Here is a 25262-nt window from a genome sequence, read left to right as displayed (position 1 = left end):
TGAGAGGCATTCTGTGAAAATCAAACGCTGACCACAGGAATGCTGCGGAGGATCATATGGTGATAAAAGCAAATTTTCTGGCCCAGAACTGAAACACAAAAACCACAATAATGTAAGGCTCATTTGTCTCTCTGTGTGCTGTTGGTTACACAGAGTCCGTTTCCCATCTACTGTCAACAGACCATCACATGTAGAATTCTTTGTGTGATCAGCTAATCGGAGGTTTTCCAGTTTCTTTCAGTGGCTGTTGATCAGACTGTTAACCCTAAACTAAGCGAACAACTTGTTAAGATGCTAAATTAAGTGGAAATCGCCTCTCGGTTTGTCTGTAAACCATTCCCGCATCTTATTTGTTCTTTGTTCGCTATCATTTTCCACACTGACGCTGAAGTCTTAAGCTGGGATTTTGGCCTCCATTTAAAAATACTCTAAATTCTGTCTCTCCTCAATTAGTTTTGGTCCATTCGTTGTGGTTTCATTAAAATGTGCTTTCACCACTACATGCACCATTTATACACAGTTTAGTGAAGTTTATGTCCGTAATTAATGTTGTGGGTAGGACGAAGGCAATCTCTGTCTCTCATATTTATTGAGGTTTTGCAGACCTGTGATTGCTAACATCTGATGTTAACTTGTTGGCCATTTTGGGCAGGTGGCAATATAGGATCAAGTGAAAAAGCCAACCACGCAGGCTTGGAGACCGGTCCGTGACTATCTGACAACCATCAGTTGTGAGGGGAAAAATGAGTATTCTCCAGCTGGCTGCAAGTGGCTGCTGGAGGTTGATAGCAGAAAATGATAACTAAACCCCCCCAGTCACACAGGCCCAGAGACTGACCAGTGAGCCCCTGGCAACCACCTGTTGCTAGGGAAAAGTATGTGATCCCCAAGCAGTTGGTAAAAAACCTTCAAGTTTCAGCTTCCTGGGAAATGACAGATAACCTGACAGTTTGTTATGTCTCCCCCCCATGCTTTACATGTGTCAGTTATAATCTGTCACCTTATAAAGATGAAGCGGACATTTGCGGGCCATGAACCTGCCACAGCGGCCTCAGAGGAAGAGCTTAAGCAGACAAGCCACTCAGCTGCACATCCCCCAGGCTGCTGTGATCCATTCTGACAGAGACAAAGCGAGAGAACCAGGGTGAAGAGGGCGAGAGAGAGGCAGTGATGGCTATGCTAACAAAAGAGTTGAAGGGCACAACATGTACTCCGTCTTTATTTCTGGTATTTGTGTAATAGGCGCTGAAGAGAAAAGCAGGCTATGCCTGTGCGTGCAGTTGGTAATAAAGAATATGTGGATGCCTTCGGGGCTGCTTTTTAGTCTTCTACTCAAAGAGTGATTTTTGAGGAAGGAAGTTGAGCTTGCATGTTTTCTGAAATACGTCAGATATACTGTTTAACTATAGCTCATCGGCAGTGTTTCCATTTCTGTATTTCTGTGTGACTTGTTTACTTTTGCAGTTTTTCCGGTTATTTCTTCCATTATTTTTATATTTTAAAGTTTACACACTTTTGCTTGATGACAGCTTAGATGGATGGATGGATGGATGGATGGATGGATGGAGTGATCAATGAAGGGTCTAAAGTTAGCTGATTAGAGATGGCTGTTGGACGTACTATTGAGGGATTGTTTTTCCTCAGACCAAACATGGTGGATTAAACAATTTTTGAAAGCTGCAACACCTTTTTTTTTTCTTTTTTTTTTTAAACGTGAGAACTGCATGCGAGCATATTAGGTTACTGGCATTTTGTGTTAAGTGTTATTTTTTGTTGTTGTGAAGGGATCCTATTCATTGACATACCGAGTGACATTTTTTTGTGCTGTTACATAAACACTCCAATTGTTGACCTTTTCCGACCCTTAACCTATTTAATATCAATCATCATATGGATGGATTTGCTCTGTGCCTTTCTTAACCTCACAGCTTCTTGCCCAGGGCTGCAGCAGGTGTCAGGGACAGCTTGTCCGCACATGCCTGGATACACACAGCAGCATATACTCACACACACACTGAGACACACACCTCATTAACTGTCATCGCCTTGTAGCATTGGTGATGCAATATTCAGAACATTTACAAATTTGCAAGTGACTCTCTGAAAGTGCTCTTCATGGTGACGCATGCTACGCGGTAAGAAATGAGAGCTTAAGGGCTTGAATATAACACTAAAATCTTGGTGATTTAATAGGATTGGCCTGATGACCTAGTAAGATCTTGACAGGAACAGACCGAATGGGAGAGCGACAGATTAATGAGAAAAGCAGAGAAGAGAGGGAAGGGAGATGACAACTTCGAGGTGCTTGGTCCGCGTGGGGTTTGGCGGACCAAGCACCTCTATAGGTCGAGGTTTTAGTGCTGGAGATGGTGGGGGTTGGTTGGGGGGTTGGGTATTGATGGGACAGACATTGAGGCCCATTCATAGAGCCAAAAGAATATTAATTTAAATGCATATTTCTCTGACTCTAGGGAGAGAGAAAGAGGGAATACAGATAAGCGAGAGAGAGAGAGAAGTTTATAAAAATGTTGCTCATATTTAAAGGTTGTGGGAAAGATCAAGGTGCAATTTCTTTTTTTTATTACTGTTTGCAGATTCTTTTTGAAGCTAGATTTCTCTGACTATCCTCTGATCCCTTGAAAATGTTCTGCTGTCAAAACACATAAAAGGCATTGAGGTATTGAAGGGGGTGCTGTATCCAATGCCATCCAATGAGATGAGTTTTGTGCTCAGAGGACAACTAGTTTAGGCCAAGTTAAAGTTCGCCCTGTGTGGCAGCCTTTCAATCAGTGTGTTTAGTGCTTCATAAAAATAAGATGACTTCTTGCTGTGGGTGTTCAATTTTGGCATAATCAGTTATTTTTGGCGAATACTGAGATCTTTGTTATTTAACTTTACGAACGTCAGAATTAAGTGAAATGTTTGGTTTCCTTAGACTTTAAAAATGTTTAAAGTGATAAATTAATGAAAGCATAGTTGGTTAAGTATGCAAGGTTATCGGGTCAGAATTATAGTTTGTCATGCATAACATTAAAATCAGCAGCATGATATTGTGTTGGTCCATCCAAAAGAGCTTTTGCGTGCAGGGCTGTAGCGAACACTGAGATCTGATGATGACTTGTGGAGCCAGCATCAGTATCTTGGGCTCCTTATCACGTTGCTCGTGCAGGATCTGAGCGCTTTAAGGAATGATGGGAAACAATTTCCTTCTTGGGGATGTTTTTGCCACTGAATGATGCTGCCATGGGGGCATGTGACCATGTTTAGATGGATGATTTCAAAATAACGTTCACTAAAATGCCAGGATGGAAACTTTTCCAACAAAACTTTGCAGTGTAAGAACATTGATTCAGTTTTTCTGGCTGGAAAACTGTCTGGATCGAGAACCTACTTCCTCTTCCTGTTCCTGTGTGGCCTTTCTTGTTCCTGACTTCCCAGACCTATGACAAAGAAAGTAGGCAAAGTGCGGGTTGAAATCTCACAGCCTGGAAAATCGTTTTGTTAAACACAGACAAAATATTCAGGGCTATATTTAGGTTTATTTTACTTAGCAGTGTTGTGTGGAACATGACTAAATCAGGAATCATAGTAATTTTCTAGAACCTAAGCTTCAGATATCATTTTTTTCTGGACAGTCACAAATGGCCAAGAAGCAGTTTATTTATAGGCTTAAGTACTTAAAAAAACAGTGAGAGGCAATAAGTTTATGAAAAATGACAGTTTATCTCAGTTGACCTTACCTACTAATTGTATTTCTGGCTTTTTCCTGCATCCTGTTTACATCGTCATCCTCTCTGTGGTCGAATGCTCAGTTAGAAAGTAGTCGTAGTTTAGATCAGTCATTGCTCTGTTAACTAATGAAGTAATAATCAAAAATATAATAAATACACAAAAAGACGAAGAAACTTGACTTCCAATTGGTATTTTTTGTTACGATCGTAAGCAATAAAGTTTCTCTTGATCGAGTAATTGGCTATTTAAATGATCATTTTTTTTAGATGTCAGAGGTCCGTAGCATTGTGGTTAACACATTTGGCTTGTACACCAAAGGAGAAATGACCTCCTCAGGGGGTTGTAAGCTAGTGTACTAGTGCTGGTTCCAGCCTTGGGTAAATGGGGCCGTTGTGTCAGGAAGGGCATCCATGCCAGATCAAATATGCAGTCCATCTGTTTTGGCAACCCTTTAGAGAAAAAAAAGGAACAGATAAAAGGATCTTTCTAAGTCTATTTTCCACAGCTTTGTGGGGTCTTATGATCTTTCTTACTAAGCAGTACTTATTCAAAGCTGCAAACTTACGTTTTTATGACTGCCAGCCATTCATCCATTCAACTGCTTATCCAATTTAGTGTCTGGACTGTAACCTATCCCAAGTTTGATAGAGTGCGAGACCACAGTCAGGTCACCAGTGTATCACAGGGCACAGAGAAGCAGACGACGCATGCTTGCATTCACACTTGCAGTCAATTTGGAATCAGCAGTTAACCTAACATGCAGATCTTTGGACTGTGGTAGGAACTGGATTCAAACCCAGGACCTTCAGTGAGGCGACAATGCTACCCACTGAACCATTGAGCTGCTGACCACATTTCGCATTCCAAATTCTTAGCTCACTGCCAGTTTTCACTGCATTACAGGGTATATATATATTGGAGGTAATAAAAAATAGACCAGGACTTGTCATTGTTTTATGCACTACTCTGTCAAACACAGCTTTCTTTTTTTTGTTTTTTTCCTTTGATTTTGCTTCATTTGTGAGTTTCATGCTTTTGTTTGTTTTTTTTGTTCCTCTCTTTATTCTTTCCTTCATCTGTCTCATAAGAGTTGATTGAATGAGGTCAGAGGATTTCACCCAGGCCCACTGGAGACAGCTGATTTATTTCCTGGTTGATGTCACACAGAGTCTTTGCTTAGAGCTGCTGTCCAGTGTTGTCCTCTGTTGTCTTGGACAGAAAACACTGGCAGCTTTACGAACACCTCCAATCCAGTCAGCACTGGCACTCTTGCTCGATATTGGCTGCCAATTCAAAGACAAGTATTTAGCTGTTAGTGAGTTTGGCTTCCCTTCCATACAAGGCAAGTTGCCATGCTGTATGGCATGCAAAGGAGAACTATTTAATGTCTTTAAAACTGGTATGGCAGATGTACTAGTTATAATAGCCTAAATTCTCCTCATCTAAACTTTGTTAAAACTCCATTACACTGTATGGCAGTAATGTCCTCTGACTAGATCCTCTTTTTTAAGCATATTTGAGACGATTAAAGTGTAGCTTTTGATCTAATACTAGCATAAACTGAAGGTTCAGGTCCTGTGTTAGTTAGTGTAGATGAACACTGAACATCCCATGATACATAATATATTTCGGAAAATAATTAGTAAGTGCTGGAAGGAATTATGAAGATTGTGTGAAGATAATTGGTATCTTTACACAATGGGCAATATGCAGACATTTTTCTGGCTTTTGGATGATACTAAAAAAACCTTTCCATTTATGTTTGCACGAAATCATAAAATACACAGTGGTTTAGATTGTCTTAGATCCAAGCTAGATAAGGTTTACATTAAGCAGTACTGCATAAGTAGGACTTACATAACCAGTCAAACATTAGACAATGAATATACCTCTCAGTGCTAATAGGTTAAAAAACCAGCAGTAAACAGTAATAACTTCAGTATAACTGAATTAACAAGGTGACAGTTCAGCTCTCAGGGAGAGTTGTAGGCATTGTTTTGCAGCATGTTTGTGTTTCTGTCTGGAACAGAGGTCAAGTTTGTGTCGGGCGTAGTGGAGGAAGTGGACGAAGGCTATTTGGAGACTGGCACTAATCTGGTTAGTGTGGTTTCCACCCTCTCTCCTCTTTCGTATCACCGCTGCTGCCTTACTGGTCTGATCTGTAATGCGTCCAACAGGCATTCAAACTGTAGGCTGCCACTTGGATGTTGTTTAACTCAAGGGAAAAGCACTTTCAAGATGTGTTTCCTATTGTTTTGTAGTAACTGGTTGTTTTGTAGCCACAAGTTGGGACCCAGGGCAGTTGAATTGTCTTGCTTCATCACAGAGAACACTGCCTTGTGAAACTGGACGTTTTTTGAGAGAAACTTGTGTAAAAATGTGTGAAAGATGTCCTCACCATTGTTGCATAATGTGATTTATTCACAAATTCTTCAAATAATAATGAAGTGTAATTATTCTTTTCCCACTGTTTGTGTTGGAACAGTATTTAGGGTGTTTGTTACCAGCAATGACCTCTAATGGGTCAAGTCTCTCCGGCAGCTCAGCAAAACTGTACACAACAGAAGGAAAACTACTACTACTACTCCATCATCCTTGTTTTCTTCTGTTTCTTACCTTCTGTACGATGAGCTGCTTTCCTCTGCTCTGTCACTCTGTGTCTGTATCTATCATCGCCTGCACTCCCTGTGAGCTCTGTGCAAAGGGAAAGTCATATATTCTCTTACGTTTCCTGTTATGAAGAGTGCGCTTGGGCTTTAAGTAAGTCATGGTTGTCATATGAAGGGCTGCCGTTACTGGAGATGTCTTCAGTTTGCAACTGAGTCAAACTCCAGAACCCTAGTGACCTGAAATAAATATTATTTTGTTCCTTTTTTTAAATTAATGTCATAAAATTGTTGTATTATTATACAAAATGTCTAAATATTCTGTTTAAAGTCATAAAATCTCTCAAACGGTGCATCTGAAAATTTTCAAAGACCAAAATTTGAGCACAAGTTCAAAATTATGATGAGTACTCAATTATTTATCACAGGAAACAGGTGACCTGAGGCTGTCTTCAGACTAAAACCACTTTTTTAATGCTTGTTGCAGATGGTTTCAACATTGTGAACAGGGCTCCAGGGCAAATGATCCTGGGGACACTCGGATACTTGTGGTGTCTGTGTTCTCCACATTTCACAAGAATGTTATAAAACTGGCTGAAATCTTGGTGTTTTCCTTTAAATTACGAGGTAAGTTTTAGCCAGAGCAGGGCATTTCTGGCCCCCAGTCCTCCGCTCGGATTCCAGCTTAGATTGTCCCACATTCCTGCTGCGGATTTTTCCAGCGGCAGTCGGCGGTCTGCAGGATGATTTCACCCCGCAGATGCTCTTTTTAAAAAAGGAGAGAGGAAAACCTCCCCGGTTGTCTCTGTTCGCTGTGTCAGCAGCAGGTGTGGCAGTGCCAAAATGAGAGTTTGAAAGGGAACTACAGACAGTGTGTGAGGCAGGAAGGGGACAGAGTGGGATTGAGTGTAAAACTAAGAGAAGCTGATGGGGACTAAAAACAACAAAACAGTGAAATGTAAAAGCTAACGATGGAAAGGCATAGAGAAAAAAGTGTCAAAGAGAAAGCTGAACTGTAAGGGAGACACAAACGATGACACAAACTAAACTTTCTGCTTGTCGTCGTGGTCTGGCTTCTTTGTGCCAGTTGCTAGGATACGATAGCTATGTGGCCTGGGACAAGAGGAGGGAGAGTGTGAAAGCCTCGGTGATGTACAGTGTTTCTCTCTTGTCCAAAGCTGCACAGATAATTCATGACTGTTTGATTTACTATGAAAATAGAAATGGTGTTTCTCCCTGTCTGTCTGTTTGTTAGCAAGACTATGGACTGACTGTGGCCCAGCTGACCCAGTCTCTCACACACATGGATACGATGCTGTATTCTAAAGAGTCATTTGTGGCAAATTTGCCCGTTTGCGAACCCAGTCTGTTTCGACACTAAATAGAGAAGGGTTCTCACCCGCTGCAAAAGTGCTCGACGTGCATGACATAATTGCATCAGTCGGATCCTGATTGGCTTGACCAGCAGGCTGGAATAGGGAAGAGAGTAACAGTTCATCGGAGAAATTCACAAAAATTTGGTGGACAGATGGAGCATGAGCATTGAAATCTGGTGTGGGAAAGATTACTGTCTTTAAATGTGAGAAATGTCAAATCAAGTTTGGTGGCAGATTTATACTAAAAAAAAAAACTTAAAGAAGTCCATTTGCTTTGCTTTTCAAGCTCCTTAGATGACCATGACCTGGATGACTGAAAACCTACTCAGACAAATTTAATTTAAATGTTGTTATTTAATTATGGAATTAAGTGGGATTTATTAATCCCACTTAATTCTACTTTGATACTAGATCCCTAGTATCTAGAATTTAGGGATCTAGGTACTTTGATATACCCAGATCCCTAAATTCTGTTTATTCCACTTCCTCCCTGAGTCCTTAAACTGGCAAGAAATAGTTCACATTTCCTTCTCTTACAGCTGTTTCTCAGCTTAGTTCCCTCCTTCGTTCACTAAACCTTTGACTTTCTTCCTCTTGTGCCTATGTGTTTCCCCTGAACCTTCCTGCCCCCACTCCAACATACAACTCTCAGTTCATTCTGGCTGGGACTTTGTCATTGTTAGGGTCTTTTTTGTTCCCAGGCTTTATTTAGCCATTGTTCATCACTTTGTTGGGCTCTGACCACCATTGAGACAGTTTCTGATGAGCCAAGTACTATTGCAGTGTAACTAAAGGCCACCATAAACTTAGTGTAGACTTTATAATCTCTGTAAAATTCAGAGGATTTTTAAAAAAGTGTTTTTTTTTCTTTCCTGTTTTTCTTTCTCTTGTTCCATCTTTAAATACTTTCCATGAGATTCTTCTTTGGGATGGGCAGTTTGACACTCATTAAACAGGAATGAAGATGTTGTTGGGTGTGTACTGTGTGTGTGTGTGTGTGTGTGTGTGTGTGTGTGTGTGTGTGTGTGTGTGTGTGTGTTTTTCAATTTGAAATATGGGGAAAAATAAAAGCTAATTACAATGAACTCCTACAGTGCACACATAACACGTGTACACTCAGTCACTGCACTGACACATTCAGATGTGATGAAAGCCATCTGCTGAGACAGACAAAGTGAGTGTTTCCAGTGTGTGTGTGTGTGTGTGTGCGTGTGTGTGTGACAATGATGGGTCTGCTTTGTTAACCCCACTGCTGTGTCATGTGTTGGCCTGTCTTTGCTTTTATAAATGCTTCCAAATGCAGGCCAATGACAGCTCATGTAGTTTGTGCATGTTTGTGTGTGTCTGTGTGTGCACTGTCAACTCTCACATTCAAGGGGACTGAAGGGTGTTTATGTATCATGGATTTTCTGTTGACACATGCAAAATTTCACAACATTATTGTAATAACTACAAAAAAACAAAAACAAATACACAAACAATTACCCTGATCTGCTCATGTAAACAAAATGCATTTGTCACCAAAACTATAACCATGCTAGATTTTTACAATTTATGATTTTGGAGGTTTTAATAATTAAAGTTGATGAAAAATATAAATCATACCTTTTTGTATAGTCTGAAAGACAAATGTTTTTTAGAGCAAATGTAATTCATTGTTATTAAATGCAGAAAAATATTCTAGCCAGTGTTCATTTTTAGTATTGTAGCTTCGAAATGACCTTTCCCGTCTTCATTGCTCTCTTTGGTTAAACATGTGTTTAAAATAAAATTGACAGTGAATGGCTGCTGTTGGTGGCAGTTGGAGGGGGTGTGTGTGACTGACGCACTGGACCTCATGCCTGTGTGTCAGCCTGTAGTTAAACCACCAGCAGGAATATTTATACAAGTGGCAGCAATTAGTGTATGATTGAGAAATATGCAGAAACTCTGTGTGTGTGTGTGTGTGTGTGTGTGTGTGTGTGTGTGAACGTGCACCTGTGGGCGTCTGTATTTGGTAGCTGAGGTTTTGATTTGCCCTGGAGCTCACATCTGTAGTCCCCATGCTATAGAAGGTGAAGCAATGGGGCCAGTACATTACTGAAGCCGCATTCTTCCTCTGACAGATCCCAATAAAGTGCAAAGAATTATTCTATGTAATTTCAAAAGTTACAAGAAATATTTAAAGGTGAATAGATCTTTAAAAAATAAGCAATCATGTGAAAAAGAAAGCTTTGATAGGTCTCCATGGAGTCCTGTGATTAAAGTAAGTACATCCCATGATTCTTGCTTGCTGAACCACCTTTAGCAGCAATAACTTGAAGCAATAGTCTCTGTTTGACTTTATCAATCTCTCACGTCATGGTGGATGAATTTTGGCCCACTCTTCTTTACAATGGTGCTTTAGTTCATTGAGGTTTGGGGGTATTTGTTTAGGCGCAGCCCTCTTAAGGTTGACCACAGCATTTAAATTACTTGAGGTCTGGACTTTGACTGGCCCATTGCAGCAATTTGATTCTTTTCTTTATCAGCCTGTTGAAAGCTGATAAAGTTTGTATTGTTCTCCTGCTGTGTGACGCATTTTTGGGCCGAGCTTTAGCTGTTGGACAGATGGCCTTATATTTAACTCTAGAATATTTTGGTATACAGATGAGTTCATGGTGGACTCAATGGCTTCAAGATGCCCAGGTCAGTTTCAGTCTGAGTCAAGTGATTACCAACCAGAGGACTTGAAGTTATACAACAACAGGATAAAGGTGGTTAAGGGGTGCATGAAAGTCGGTATGAGGTGTTTGTGATGATGTGGTGTATTTGATTTGAACTAAACTGTATATTATGCCAAAAATCTCCTCTTTGGTCTTGGTCTGTCTTCCAGAAGTCTTGCCGTTTGTCTGTCATTAACTTTAACATGCTACATGCTAATTGAGGCCTCTAGAGTCTGAGATGCAATCTCTTTTTTGTAAACTCTTTGAGCATTGCATGGTCTTACCTTGGAGCCATCCATGAAATTTTGTACAGATGTTCAGATATTCCCCCTTCAGTTTTTGGCAGCTATTGGATGGATACTAGCAATACAGCTTTTTCACGGCAGATACCGTTACAAATTATAAGAGGGGCAAATGTGTCTGTTAGAGCAGATTGTTAGACTACTTTTGACTGTAAGCATCTTAGTCATAACCTTAGCTCAGCCCAGCCATTATATGGCATTTTTCAGCCATTTTAGTGTTAATAAGAGGCCATACATTCGTATTACCAATAAACTGGTCCATGTTACACAACTTCAGGAGAAAGAATATCAACCAGACCAAGAACTGGGTGACCCCTAACAAATATTGTAAAGGTTGGTAAGGTAATTCAGTCTTAGCCTGATGAGGTGTAATAAAGTTCTTGATCTCCTGAACCATCATCAGTTTTAAAATGTACTTGTAATCATTTTTGTTTATGACAGCTAATCCACTAACCTTAGCTGTACTTTGTATTTACTTACATTTTGCATGCTGGCATTAACATTTACCTGAAGGATGACATCAAGGACCACCAGTCTGGCTCCAGACCTTTAGTTGTATTGCTGTATACAACATTCTAATAAAGGAAATGTAACCTATATGTGCATGTGTGCTTGCGTCCATGTAGACTGCATAAGTAGGCTATGCGTGTGTCTCCTGCATCTGTGAGGATGTTAGCATAAAGAGTCCAAGCTACAGCCCGGGGGTTGTTTCATGCATCTTGGCAGCAGCTTGTCGTGATGACATACTTGCTGTAAAGACAGCCAGGCTGGACTTTGGAGGGAATGATATAAAATATAACTCTAAACTGTTTTTCTCTCTTTCTCTTCATTTCTCTGCCAATCTCTGACTCTTTTTTTCGATCTCTAAGGTGACGTTATTGTCGTCGCATCCAACTCAAACGTTCTCCCATGCCATAACAAAGCTCTAAGCTCTACATTTTTTGTTCTTACACTCACATAGCGTTTTTTCACACAAAACAAATTACCATCACTTGTGCTGCAATATTTTAATCACTGAAGAGGCTGAATTTGATTCCACCTTAATTTAACCTCTGAACATCAACCGTTTCCGCACAGTCCTCAGGGAATGCATGGCAAGATATTATATGGTATGGACTTAATATTAGCAGACAGCGGTGAGCGTTTTTTCCTGTGGCCCCCCGCTGTGATGGTGGGTTGTATTACAAGCAGATGACGGATATGAAATGTGGATGCGTAACAGGATCTACACTCATGGCCAGATTTGACCTTAATCACCCATATATGCTTCAAAATGATAGTGATGAGCTGTGTTGTGCGACAATGAACGCCCTACCCAGTTAGCTTCCAATAAAGCTGGCTGAGCTGAGTGGACAGACACAACGTGACCTATGAACCTTGCTCCCCCCCCCAACCTGCACTCACCATGGTAACGCCTGAAAAACAGCCATCTCCACTTCCTTGCCTTTTTATGCTCTCACACTTTCCCTGCTTCTGTGGCCTGTTGTTGCTGTGAAACTAGTGCTTCCTCTCCACTACGCATCAGTTTGACCTTGTGTGCTGCGTCCAACAGGAAAGCCTGCCCATATACAGACGTTCCTGCTCAGCTTGATGATGTTTACTCATTGCAGGCGTCTTTTCCTTTTCATTTTTGGTTCTTGTGACATGTCTGCTTTACTAATGAGCTTTAAGGCACTGATAATGCATTTGTTGCTTTAGATCTGATTAAAGTGTCACTCAACATGACTATCACTAATAAAAGAACAAAGGCAAATTAGGAAAAATAGAGTCCCCTATACAATAGTATGCATCCTTCAGTACATGCAGTAAGACATGGCAGTATAGAGGTATAATAATTATAAGATTAATACAGTTTTGTTTTTTGACTGTTGGCATAGTTTTGTTTCTAATTGATAGATGTATTTTAAGGTGTAATTCAATAAGGAGTCAATGGGTAACAATTATATTAACTTACAAGCTAAGCAACACTGGAGAGGACTTTACATTGACTTCTATTCATTTCCTAGATGTGCTTTAGCACTAACCCTAATGACTACTTGCCAAATGACAACTGACCTAAATGTAGCCAAAACCCAATGTTAAATCTTGTCTTCAGTATAATGATTCATGTATGAGAAACTCTCTATTTGTTCACTAAAGGGGAAGCAAGGCCCAAGAGTGTGCCTTTTCAAACACATTTTTGTTTTGTTTTTTAATCTGTGATTTAGCTAAAAAATATGCACTTATATGTATTTGAAAGCAGTTTTGGCATTTACTATCTAGTAGCCAGCTTAGCTTATTCTCTGGATATGAAAATGGAAGGGCACAAGTGTATGATAATGTTGGTTTCTACTGTCATTTTAATGGTATTCCCCTACAGAAGCTCAGAGATATACAGATATGCAGAGGAAGATTTAAATCTCTGAAAACTTGAGACTTTGCCGAGTGTTTTTATCACCAAGTCTTTGCTTCCAGTTTTGTTGACTTCTCTTCCTATATCAGATAGGATGTAGGGATACTGTCTCAGTGGCGACACCTATCTTTCAGGGGAATACTGCAACTGCTTCCTGCAGTTTAATGGTGAGCAATACGAATATAAGTGACTGCATCATGATGTTGTGGTTGTGCCCGGTACTCAATGTGAAATAAATTGCCAAAGTCTCATTGATGCAAGTCTAAAGACTGGTTAGTGGTCAGAAACAAACATTCTCCATTTCTGGGTTAGTTAGTGAATGTTTGTAGACAAATTGGGATCTTCCAAAATTGAAAACTATAGGTGACTGCAGAAAACTGCTAGTGACAAAAGCAATCACAAGGAGGTTTTTGGTGCAGAACCTTCTTTGCACCAATTACAAAGCCAACTAGTTGAGGCATGGACACTTTTCACCTAGTTAGAGGGGGAAAAGCAGGGCGTTGCTAACTAGTCCCTAAGACTGTGTTACTACGGCCTTTACTGTGTCAGTGTTTAAACAGAGAAAATTTGCATTAAATGGTTAGAGAATTTAATTTGACCTCCGTATCAGGCTGTGAACAGTTAATTTTCAAGTTCCTGACAAATTCCCGTCAAACAGTTGGCAGTCGGCCATTATGAAAAATGCTTTATTCATATGCACTTTTTAAAAATAGGGTTTTGAAGTTACATGTATAAATAAATTAACATAAAATAATGATGGTCCTTATTTCGTACAATATTAACCTTGATGCAACATATACACTGCCAGTAACATCATAAAAATATGTGTCCCAATGTAAACTCCCATACAGTGCCTCGTACACTACGTACTGATTTTTACATTCCTTCCACTATAATTGAGTCCATCAGTTCCTCTCCTTGCTTGGCTGCTGGGTCATGTAAAGAATTAGATGAGGAGACTGAAATCTGTCTTTGTCTCCCAGATGTGTGTGTGTGTGTGTGTGTGTGTGTGTGTGTGTGTGTGTGTGTGTGTGTGTGTGTGTGTGTGTGTGTGTCCTACTTGATGAATAAAGTTTCTATTCACATGCTCATGGAACAAAGCTTCTGTAGAGTTCAAGCTACTGTTGGATATCCTGTTGACATCACACAGGCCCATTCTTTTGACCGTGTATGTGTGTGTTTGTGACACACATAGCGGCCGTTGTAGAGCTGCTGCATGGTTGTGGTTAATTACAGATTCCTTTTGTGTAGCTTACAGTGCTCTGTGTGTGTGTTTCTCTGTGTTTTTTGAGTAAGATGCAACATTTCAGCAGTATCCAAGTCACTGTCATACAAATACCTTTGTTAAAATGCAGCACTGAGAGGATTTTTCTACTTTTGCAGTGAGATTTTCCACTGTGACTCAGAGTACTGTCTTTAAAAGTGATTTTATCCAATTTTGACAAAATATTTATCACGATATATATTTGAAAATTTTCTATAACGATATAACTGACGATATAATTGACGCAAGACAAAATACTTTACAACTCCACAACTTTATTAGTGCAAAAAACCCCCCATCAATGTATTTTTACTTAAACAAGCAGCTGTTTCTTATGTGCATTTAAGCTATATAAAAATTGAACAGTGCAAATGCAAATTCCTTGCTGACAGTTTAACCAAAAGGCATTTCCAGTGGAAATTGAAAAAGAGGTTATACGCACATAATACACAGTACGTAATACACAGTACGTAATACTCAGCGAGGCTCCTGACTACGGTAGCCATAATGCTCCGACAATCCATCGAGTGGTGCGGCTTCGTAGCTCAGCAAAGTCGTACTAAAACATTTTTTGACAGATTTTTGAGCGCTGTGTACCACATAAAATTGGTTCGGTAAGAACTGTAATAACGACGGCCCGCTTGCATGCTCTACCAAAAAAATGTGCTGTGGTGTGTCTGACGGACGAAAGCCAAACCAGTTCCACACCACTGAAGTTGCACCATTTTTACAAACCAATTCTGGTTCATCTGTTTCGTTCAATGCTCCGCCTTCGCCCTTCTCATTCTCCGTTGCCGCCATGCTTTTTTCGCCATGTACGTATGAAAACAAAGGCACTGGCGCATGCGCGTTTTATCCATATTCTATCGCGATATTTCATTTTCTTACCATTACCTAGCATTATACCGGTATTACCGTGAATGGTATGATATGGTCCAGCCGTACTTGCATATGTTCAAAAAGCCGCCTTCCCACATTTTCTTTTTACATTTGTTCATGAGTGCTCTGATTAGTGCCTGAAAGAAAAAGCTAAGTGTGTCTTAGCTTACCCCTAATTATAGAGTGGCAGTCATTCAGGAGGGGTTCAGAGTACTCCTCCAAACAAAGTTAGTTGAAGTGCTTCTGATGAGATTGCGTCTTAGGCGAGGAAGTTCAGGCATGTCCCAGCTGAGAGGAGCCCTTGGGCTACTAAATATCTGGGTTGCTTTGGCAGCACCATAATATTCCTGCAGAAGAGCTCGATTGATGGATGGGTGGAGTTTGGAGGCCATGTCTTCATCATCATGTTCATCAAACTGTTCTTGTGGAGTTCTCTTGCAGCAGGGCGTTTGTCCTATCGGTGCATGTTTGTGTGTTTCCGTTTGTGTTTCTCTTTTTCGTTGGTGTCTTAAGCTCAGAATTAAAGGAGCGAAGCATGGCAGGAATTTTGTCCTGTGAGTGTGAGAGAAAAGACGGAGAGGCAAGTGTCAACAGGGTCATCTATTTTTAGTTGTCCTTGTCTTTTGCTGTCCTTCCTGCCTGGGCACAGACATACAGGCGCGCACATACAAATACACACATACTGACGACAGGGCATCAACACATCCAACTGTGTGTTTTTATTTTAGCTTCTAATCTGATTCAGCATATTTAAAATGGTTTACATATTTTCTCGTAGAATTTTAAGATTTTTATCACATTGACAGCTGACCTATGCACTAATAACGACAATGGGACAGTGCTGTAGTGGCAAACATGCAGTTCAGTTCTGTTTGGTGGTTAAAAGTAGCAACAAGCAGCCCAAAATTTTGAAGCACACAGTCTGCTATCGTGTTAATAGTTTTTGTATAACTTTAGTAATGTAAACCATCTACTTTTCCCTTTCCTTTTTAGTACCTAGCCAGAAATTGGACTCATGTGTACAAATGACTGACCAGTGTTATAGCTCAGCCTGTCAGCCAGTTACAACCTTTCTTTTAACCTGGAGCTTGAACATGTGTCTTACCGCATTAAATTGGATGCCATAAATGGCAAGCATCACTTCTTGCTACATCTGTAAGTAGACTTTCCCTTTTCCTAAAGCTTTCTGGACAATGTACTTGTTGTGGTGTGATTCATTTTTTTTGTTTTATAGTGATTCCTTTGTGTTGGCAGGATTTTACAGAATCTCATCAGCCAACAATGTGGTTTTGATTTGAAAACATGGTTCATATAAGCCGAGAGACCCGCATGGGGCTGACACGTGTATGTGCGCGTGCATAAATGTGTGAATATATATGTGGATTTATGTGTGTCCTGTTGTGTCATTGCTGCCAAAAATGCTGACTATCCACTGGTCCACTCCTGATGCGTATCTGTATTTATGAGCCAGAGTAAAAAGTTACCTTATCACGCTGTTTGCCAAAGTGTAGAGTGAGACTCTCCAAGGGAAAGTAGGTTAAACAGAATTTCGCACTTTGATTTTTATTTTTCCGTCACATTTTTAAGTGATTCAAGGGGGAAACAAACCTTAAACTTTCATGCAAAAGTGCTATGATGGTGTGTCTGAAAAATAATGCAATTATATCAAATTATTTTTGTCCTGTCTTAATGATGATACTTTGCTACAAATAACAAAAACAGTGTCCGTTTCAATTTTCTCTTAGAAAACCTGAAAGATCTTATCTAGGAGATAAGATTTCTCGAAGGAATTCTTCTTAAGGCTAGTAATATTACTTTTTTAAAATTTTTATTTCAATAGGACAATAACGGCTGGGAGAAAGACCGGGGAAGACATGCAGTGAATGGCCTTGGGGCCAGATTTGAACTCAGGCCTCTGCAATAGCCTTGCAGCATATGAGTTGTCTACTTTATCTAGTGTGCTACACACTGGTGTTTATAATGTATTTGTCGACGTGCTTGGGGTTTCCATGACATGAAAATGAGATTTCTAGGAGGAATAAAACTTCATGTTGTGTTCAAACCTTTAGTTCTTTTTATGTTCTGTTTATGGGCTTCCAGTTCTTCCCTGGATGGAAAGTGCAGATTTTTCTGCTGACATACTTATCAAGTGATATACTTTTTTTCATGGGGTCAGGAAGGTTTGGATAGTTTTTTTTTTTTTCCCTTTAAGAAAATTAAAAATCACCATTTAAGAACTGCCTTTTGTATTTATTCAGTTTATCTTGCTCCAGGTTGTCTAATGTTAGAATTTGTTCAATGCTCTGAAACATGTAAGTGTTTAAATATGCAAAATCAGAAAGGGGCACTGAGTGTGTGTGTGTTTAGTTTGTGGTTAGTTGTGATTTGTGTGCAGGAGAGCACACAGAGTGGCTGAAGCCGGAGAGGAGAAATCATCGATGGGCACGTTTCACTCACGGGGTGCTGAGAAGAACTGTCAGTGGGAATAAAGGAGGGGGAAAAAAGAAACTGTCAAAAAGGAGACCTAAGGGAGGTGGAGGCCAAAAATAAGAGAGAGGAGACGTAAGAATGAGAGAGTGTAGAGAGAGATATGGTTTTATACAGCTCAGTAGATGTGATGTCACTATTGCCAGGGCTGGATGTGATTCCCGCTGAGGCCACCCGTGCTGAAAATAAATCACCCATGCTACTACACAAAACAAATAAGTAAGTTTACTGAAATGTGTGATAGAAAGCAGGCGCCTCGGTTACCTAAGATCTGGCTCATAGATACCTGAGATCACTCAGTGCAGCCTCATTTGCCAATATGTAATGGCAGTGATTATAAAGCCTGAAAACAGCATGTTTAATCATTGAAACCTAAAAACACCCTGAAACGTTTGAGAGCTGAGACCTGCTGGCTTTCAAAACGACTGAAGAAAAGGTTATATTACTTTATGTATGCTACTTATATTAGTTAGTTATTTATGCTGTAAATTCACTGGCAATATGACATTATAGACGACATTTGGTTTTCATTGCAATTTTCTATTGGAAAAACATATTTGCTTCACTATATACATGTTTACCTTTAAACATTGTTATATATTTAATTTTATTAAAATATGTCACATGATTTCTGTTATGTAATTGCAGCAAAATATTGAGAATTGGGGAAATACTGTGAAAGTACAGTGGGTTGTTTTGTTTTTTGGACACTGACTGGCACCGTAAAACCGCAGTTTATCCTTCAAGTTTGGAGTGTGGTCTCATTTTGGTCATACTTTAGTTATTTTGATGACACAGGGCCACTGTGACTCACTGCTCACGGACATCCTAAATGTTTTTTTGAGTCAGTCCGGAGAGAGAAAGTGGTCTGTGTGCGTTTCTCTCTGCCAGCGTGCACGTTTTTCTGGCAGCACATTTAAGCGGAGCTGCTGGGCCTGCGTTTCATTTCTGTGACTGGCAAACTGCACTGATCTACACGGAGGAGCAGTGGTATTTACTTGAACATGGCCAATTACTCTCTGTCTTTCTTCTGTCTGCGCTTGCTGTCCTTTCCCTGACTCCCATGCGCATTTTCATGAAACTCTTGATCTCTCCTCTTGCGTTTTTTTTTTATTTTCCTTCCTTGCCTGGATTTAATTATACTTTCTATCTTTATTTTACAAAATGCCACAAATACACATTTGCTTGTGTAGCTTTTGTATAAATTTTGTCCTCCTCCCTATCGTCGTGGGTTTCCCTGCTGAAGCTGACCGCGTCATGCATAAGTTTCTTTTCTTTTTTTGAATGTTAAAGTAAAAGAACACTTTATTCAGTATAAAATGATAATTATTTTAATCCATTCCTTCGGGGTCGGTGTCAGAATGGCGAGCAAGCCATTGTTGCAGGGTGCTGTTCCACAGCATGCGATTTACAAGAAAGTTATGTGAAGTCTGTTTCTTTTTTGTGTCTTCCTCTTCATCCTTCCACTATTTCATCGTGATCCTTTGAATGTTGCTGACCTAAGCCAGTCAAGCAACAGGAAATGTTGTAGTGGAGGTGACCCTGCGTTGAGTTTAAATGCAAGGGAAGCCAAGCTCGCCGTGAGTGTCTGTCTCCTAGGAGCTCTTAGCGCCTCATGTATTGTTTGAAAGGCATCCAGCTGTCTAAGGCTTTTCAGTTCCTCGCCTGGCTAATGTGACTTAAGTCGAACGGAACTTTTTTTTTTTGCACTTTTCAGCACGAACACACACAAATATATGAGCTGTCAACCTCCATCACTGATGCCACAGGGGACCCACTCGTGTTGTCCGCCTTTCCACTCACTTTCAGTACCTGCATTAAAAGTATAATCAGGACAAAACAGCTATTCTCGTCCATAATCTTATCACATTATTTAGAACTAGGTTTTCTAGAGTTCAGATTAAGATTTTTCGGTACAGCTTGTTATTACATTATTACAAACTCACTTAAAGTGAGGTGGACCACCATAAAATACGACCTTAACGTTCTTATTTTTTCTGTTCTCTCAGGTCTGTCGACAGCGAAGAGGAAGTTTGCTGACTCTCTCAATGACTTTAAATTCCAGTGCATTGGAGATGCTGAGACGGATGATGAGATGTGCATAGGTGAGTGTGCGGATGTGAAATCCAATACATTCGGTGCACCAGAAGAGGAAAGCCTCTAAATAGACATCAAATGATGTTGTATCATGTCTCGTCACTAAAATAGAATAGCCAAATCAGCGTTGACTTCAAGGTCAGCTTGATTTTCATTTTAGTGCTGCTGGACAGGAAACTGATGAGTCTCAGATTAGGTATCTGCCCTGAATGTGCTATTTTTGTTAAAATATCAAAGCTTATTCTGTACTTAATAAAACTACTGGCACATTTTGAAAACGGGTGTAATTTTGATCCATCTGACTTGTGGCTTAAAATAGTTCAAAAATTGAAATGATTATCAGCAGCTGATGGACAGTCTAATAGTAACACTGTAAAACAAGGAAAAAACTGGACATTGGCTCAGATTTTGCAGCCCTTTCGGTATAATTTCATTATTTTTGATAGCTACAGTTAGTCTTCATAAATGTTGTAGTTATTTCATGAAATAAAATGTCATTACACAAAAGTTTGTGATATTGGTGTGTAAAATATGAGTTCCCAGAACTCATCCGGCTGTTTCTGCTCAAACAGCCTGCTGTGTGAGAGTCTGTGCAGTCACCACACCCTCTCTGTGTCAGTCTGCAGCTCTTTGCTGCCCTGATTCTGACCTACAACCCTGCTGTTGTTTCACTATCGCTGGCTATCTTTCCTGAACAGCTTGGTGCTCAGCTGGATTGCAGCACTGTTGCTGTTAGGCTATTCATGGCGAGACTCATGTCAAAACCCATCTTCATCTCTCTGATGCTATAATAAGTCCTCTTAGAACAATGTGGAAAAAAACAATAGGTACTGATTTACGTCAATGTGTCAACATGAAAGAGTTTAGATTAATCGTCAAGTTTTGATTGCATAATAAGAGCCGTATTACAATTTTATACTATTTTTAAGACATCAGGATTTATTTGTAGAAAGAACTTTGTCTGCATTGTCTCAATAAGTCGGACACATTTGTTTACGCGAGTATTATACGCCACCAGGGCTTTCATCTGTCATGGATTTTGGTTATAATTGTTATGGACTGAATTTGTAGCCCAGGGTGGATGGTGTTAGATTCTGTGGTCTCTCTCTGGATGTCATCTCTCCTTTCTGCAGATGATGTGGTTATGTTGGCTTCACTGAATGATGACCTCCAGCTTGTGGTTGGGAGGTTTGCAGCCAAATCTGAAGCAGCAGGGATGGGAATTAGCACCTCAAAGTCTTGAGTTGCTGCTCTAAGTGTGGGAGTTAAAGAATTTTAGGGTCTTGTTCACAAGTGAGGGGAGAAGGAAGGGGGAGATGGACACACATATTGTCAGCAGTAATCTGGATGTCGTACCTTCCTGTTGTGGAGAGAGAGATGAGCATGAAAGCAAAGCCGCCAGTTTACCAGTTGATCTACATTCCTACCTTCACCTTTGGCTGTGAGTTGTGGGTGTCAGATCACAGGTGGCAGAAATGAGCTTCCTCTGTAGGATGTCTGAGCACTCCTAGATAGAGTGAGGAGCCCAGCCATTTGGGAGGAATTTAGAGTAGAGCTGCTACTCCTCCACATCAAAAGGTGCCAGTTGAGGTGGTTTGGGCATCTGATTGGGATGCTTCCGAGGTGCTGTGTTTTGGGCTTGTCCCTGTAGCTGGAGACCTCAGAGCTGACCCAGGACACATTGGAGAGATTACATTTCCCGGCTGGCTTGGGAGTGCTTTGATGTCCCCTTGGAACAGTTAAAGTAGGTGACAGGGGAGGGAGGGCTGTGGTCTGGTTATCTGTACTTGGACTAATAATGGATGAAAGAAGCCATGTGTAGGGTGTAGTGTCAGCTGACAGTACAGATTGCACCCTGATTAATTTCTGTGTTCTGGTGATGCTAGAGTTGGTGCTAAAACACAAAATGGAAAAGGCCCTCTGTATGGTTTGTCCATTCTGGGCTTCTATAGAAGCACCTGGACGTGTACCTGCAGGCTCTGTAGATAAAGAGCTTATTCTGAGGCAATGAAAAATTGTCTCCTACACTAAAAATTCAATTCTACGCTAATTAAAACACAACTACAATTATATCACATTTCTGCCATTAGATTCCACTCAAACCTGGACGTTTAAGGCCTGCACCTACTTTTTAATAGCCAAATACAAAACCTATAATTTACAGAAACATGAAGTTTGATGTTAATGAGGATAAAATGGATAACTGTGGAATGGATTATCACAGTGCGCATACAATTTCTGCATGCCTGTGCATAAGGAACACATGTTCGGAACACATGTTCTGCAGGCACACTCTTCAATTACTTGAGGTGCGCTCAGTGTGCCTGAAGAACAAGTCTGTGTGTTCGTGTGTGTGAAGTGTTGGACAGGGTCAGAGGCAATTGAAGTGGAAACTCTGACCTGAACAATGTAGCTGTGGCTCGTTTGCCAGTGAATGGGGTAACCTTGCACCGATCCATGCTGACTGTGAAAGCACCATAGAAACAAACCCTTTAAGTTGCGGTTTCATTTCCAGTTAATTACTCTGCTGTCATGGATCGCTGTGTGGCAGGCAGGAGGAGGACCCAAACGCAAAACTCACAGACACGGGGATGAACTCAAAATCACAGCTTTAATGCTGGAATGGCAGAACATAGGAAATACAAAACTAAACTGGGAAAAGTAAACTAACATGCGCAGAGAGACACAGGGAGATCCACACAACATGAGGGAGAACACGACGCCGAACAGAGGGAGACTCAGACAGAAATACACAGAGGGTAAACGAGGAAAGTGGGCACACACGGGGAACACAGGTGACACTGATAATCATAACGAGACAGGGCGGGGTGAACTGAACATGACATGTAGAGGCACAGAGGTTCCGACAGGAGGAGAGAGAGCACGGGGAAAACACAGACATAACGGGCTGGGGAAACATGAAACAACCACAAAGGGAGACGAGGGCTCATCAATACATAGAGGGCACACAGGGGGGAGAGAGCCATGAAGGGAAAAACACTTGGGGAACAACACAACAGGGCAACTCAGAAGACATGGCCTAAATAAGGAACGAAATACGAGAATACAAAAAACTAAGAATACTGGGCCCACATGGCCCAGGACCATGACACCACCCCCCCCTAAAGGGCTGGCTCCCGACAGCCCAAACCCGAGAAACAAAAACAAAAACAGAAAACAACCCACCCAGGGCGGGGGGCGGGGGACCAGGACGGAGGGACCAGAACGGGAAACAAAATAAACAACAGAAAACACGGGAGCACACGACCATAGTCAAAATAAAGTTCAGGGGGCCGACCCAGAGCCCACAGGAACAAGAGTTCCCGGGTCACACGGTCGGGGGGCCGACCAGGCGGGTGGCACAGGTGGCAGAGCTGGTCCGGAGGCCGGCCGCGCGGAAGGCAGCGGCGGAGGAGACGACGGAGCAGTTCAGGGGGCCGGCGCGCGGAAGGCAGCGGCGGCTCTCCAGTGTCAGGCGTGCTGGCCATGGCCCGGTGGGCACAGGACCAGACGAAGCACAGGCCGAAGGCTCTGAGGCTGGACCAGGCGAAGGCTCTGAGGCTGGACCAGGCGAAGGCTCTGAGGCTGCAGCTGACGAAGGCTCTGAGGCTGCAGCTGACGAAGGCTCTGAGGCTGCAGCTGACGAAGGCTCTGAGGCTGCAGCCGACGAAGCACAGGCTGGACCAGGTGTAGCAGAAGGTGGCTGGATGGGCTCCTCGGGCCCTCCAGCTGATGTGGCATGGTGCTGAACGGGCTCCTCGGGCCCTCCAGCTGATGTGGCATGGTGCTGAACGGGCCCCTCGGACCCTCCAGCGGAGACAGGAGGCTGGACGGGCCCCTCGGACCCTCCAGCGGACGAGACAGGAGGCTGGACGGGCCCCTCGGACCCTCCAGCGGACGTGGCATGAGGCTGGTGCGGTTCTCCTGAACCCCCAGCTGACGAGGAAGGTTGCTGAACGGGCCCCTCGGACCCTCCAGCGGAGACAGGAGGCTGAACGGGCCCCTCGGACCCTCCAGCTGACGAGGTAGATGGCGGCGTGGGAGCCGCAGAGTCCTGGATGAGCTCATCCGAGCTCCCAGCAGGAGCTGATGCAGAGCCAGAGAGTTTTGAGACCCCTGGCTGAATGTTAAGCCGACCAGCGGACCGTACTGCTATCGGGGACTGGGCTACAGGAGGTACTGGAGCTACTGGGGACTGGGCTACAGGAGGTACTGGAGCTACTGGGGCCTGCGCTACAGGCGGCACTGGAGCTACTGGGGCCTGCGCTACAGGCGGCACTGGAGCTACTGGAGACTGAACTGAGGGTGGCTGCGAGGGAGCTGACTGAACTGAGGGTGGCTGCGAGGGAGCTGACTGAACTGAGGGCGGCTGCGAGGGAGCTGACTGAACTGAGGGCGGCTGCGAGGGAGCTGACTGAACTGAGGGCGGCTGCGAGGGAGCTGACTGAACTGAGGGCGGCTGCGAGGGAGCTAACTGAACTGAGGGCGGCTGCGAGGGAGCTAACTGAACTGAGGGTGGCTGCGAGGGAGCTAACTGAACTGTGAGAGGCTGCAGACCCTGGCGGCTCCGAGGGCCCCCGAGAGCCAGGCGTGTTCCCCGAAAGATGTGCTGACAATCGGGGGTAGGCCACGGCTTTCTCCGGAGCTCCTCCTCTACGTGGGTGCAAGCTGCTTGCTGCTGCTCACAGAGACTGGGCTCCATGATTTCCGGAGTTAATGCGGTGCCACGGCGGCGCCGGCGCCGCCCCCTTCTGGTAGCTGGCGCGATGGGCGCTGATGGCACCAATGCAGGGGGTGATGTAGCGGCGATCTCCCGGTCGTCCGCCCACATCCTTGCCAGAAATGAGGCAGGCGAAGTAAAGTCTAAGTGGATTGGAGACGGCGAGCGGCTGGTAGGCTGTGCAGCAGGTGAGAGGTCCTGCTCCGAGATGAGCCAGGGCTTCCACCGGAGCTCGTCCTCCCGATAAGCCCGCAACACCTGCTGCCGCTCCTCCTCACCGAAGTCAACAGCCTCGGGCATCTCCGTGCAGGCAGGCGGTGGCGAAGATGCGGAAGCTGATGAAGTGTGAGCCAATGGTGTGTCCGTGGTGAGCCTCACCGTTTCGACTCTGACCGCCACAGGCTCATGAGGCGGCGGGGCAACGGCGCGATGGCACGGCTCTGGTGAAGGTGCACGCCCACCGGGCCGCTGCTGCTGCGGACGGAGTCGGAGAGCGGAGACGAGAAGGTCGCTGACGAGGGGGTGCAGCGTCTCCCATAACCAGGGGAACACAGACACGCACACCCCTACCTGGCGGGCGAACTCCTCCCGTTCCTCCTCACTGGAACAGTGCAGCCACTTGTCGCATAGCGACTCCACTGTCCGGACAATCTCCAGTCTTTGTGTCGCTGGGTCCGGCATGGTCGCGTCGTACTGTCGGTCCGCGGAGGGGTTGTGAACTGC

General features: G+C 42.8%; 1 protein-coding gene across 3 annotated transcripts in view; it reads left to right on the top strand.

Annotated features, from left to right (window-relative positions):
• Nucleotides 1-25262, top strand: part of LOC147320926 (rho GTPase-activating protein 26-like) — an 88898-nt gene that overhangs the window by 22298 nt on the left and 41338 nt on the right. For all 3 annotated transcript variants that reach the window (XM_086309183.1, XM_086309185.1, XM_086309184.1), the window contains exon 3: nt 19732-19827. In XM_086309183.1, the coding sequence (XP_086165309.1) occupies nt 19732-19827 (96 nt within the window). The remainder of the gene's footprint in view (nt 1-19731; nt 19828-25262) is intronic.

The sequence above is a fragment of the Aulonocara sp. 'chitande type north' Nkhata Bay genome, linkage group LG10 (assembly GCF_057382095.1).
Source record: "Aulonocara sp. 'chitande type north' Nkhata Bay isolate Kocher_YH1m ecotype deep benthic linkage group LG10, A_spYH_male_GT1.1, whole genome shotgun sequence".
Classification (NCBI taxonomy): domain Eukaryota; kingdom Metazoa; phylum Chordata; class Actinopteri; order Cichliformes; family Cichlidae; genus Aulonocara; species Aulonocara sp. 'chitande type north' Nkhata Bay.
This window is presented reverse-complemented; position numbering and strand designations above follow the sequence as displayed.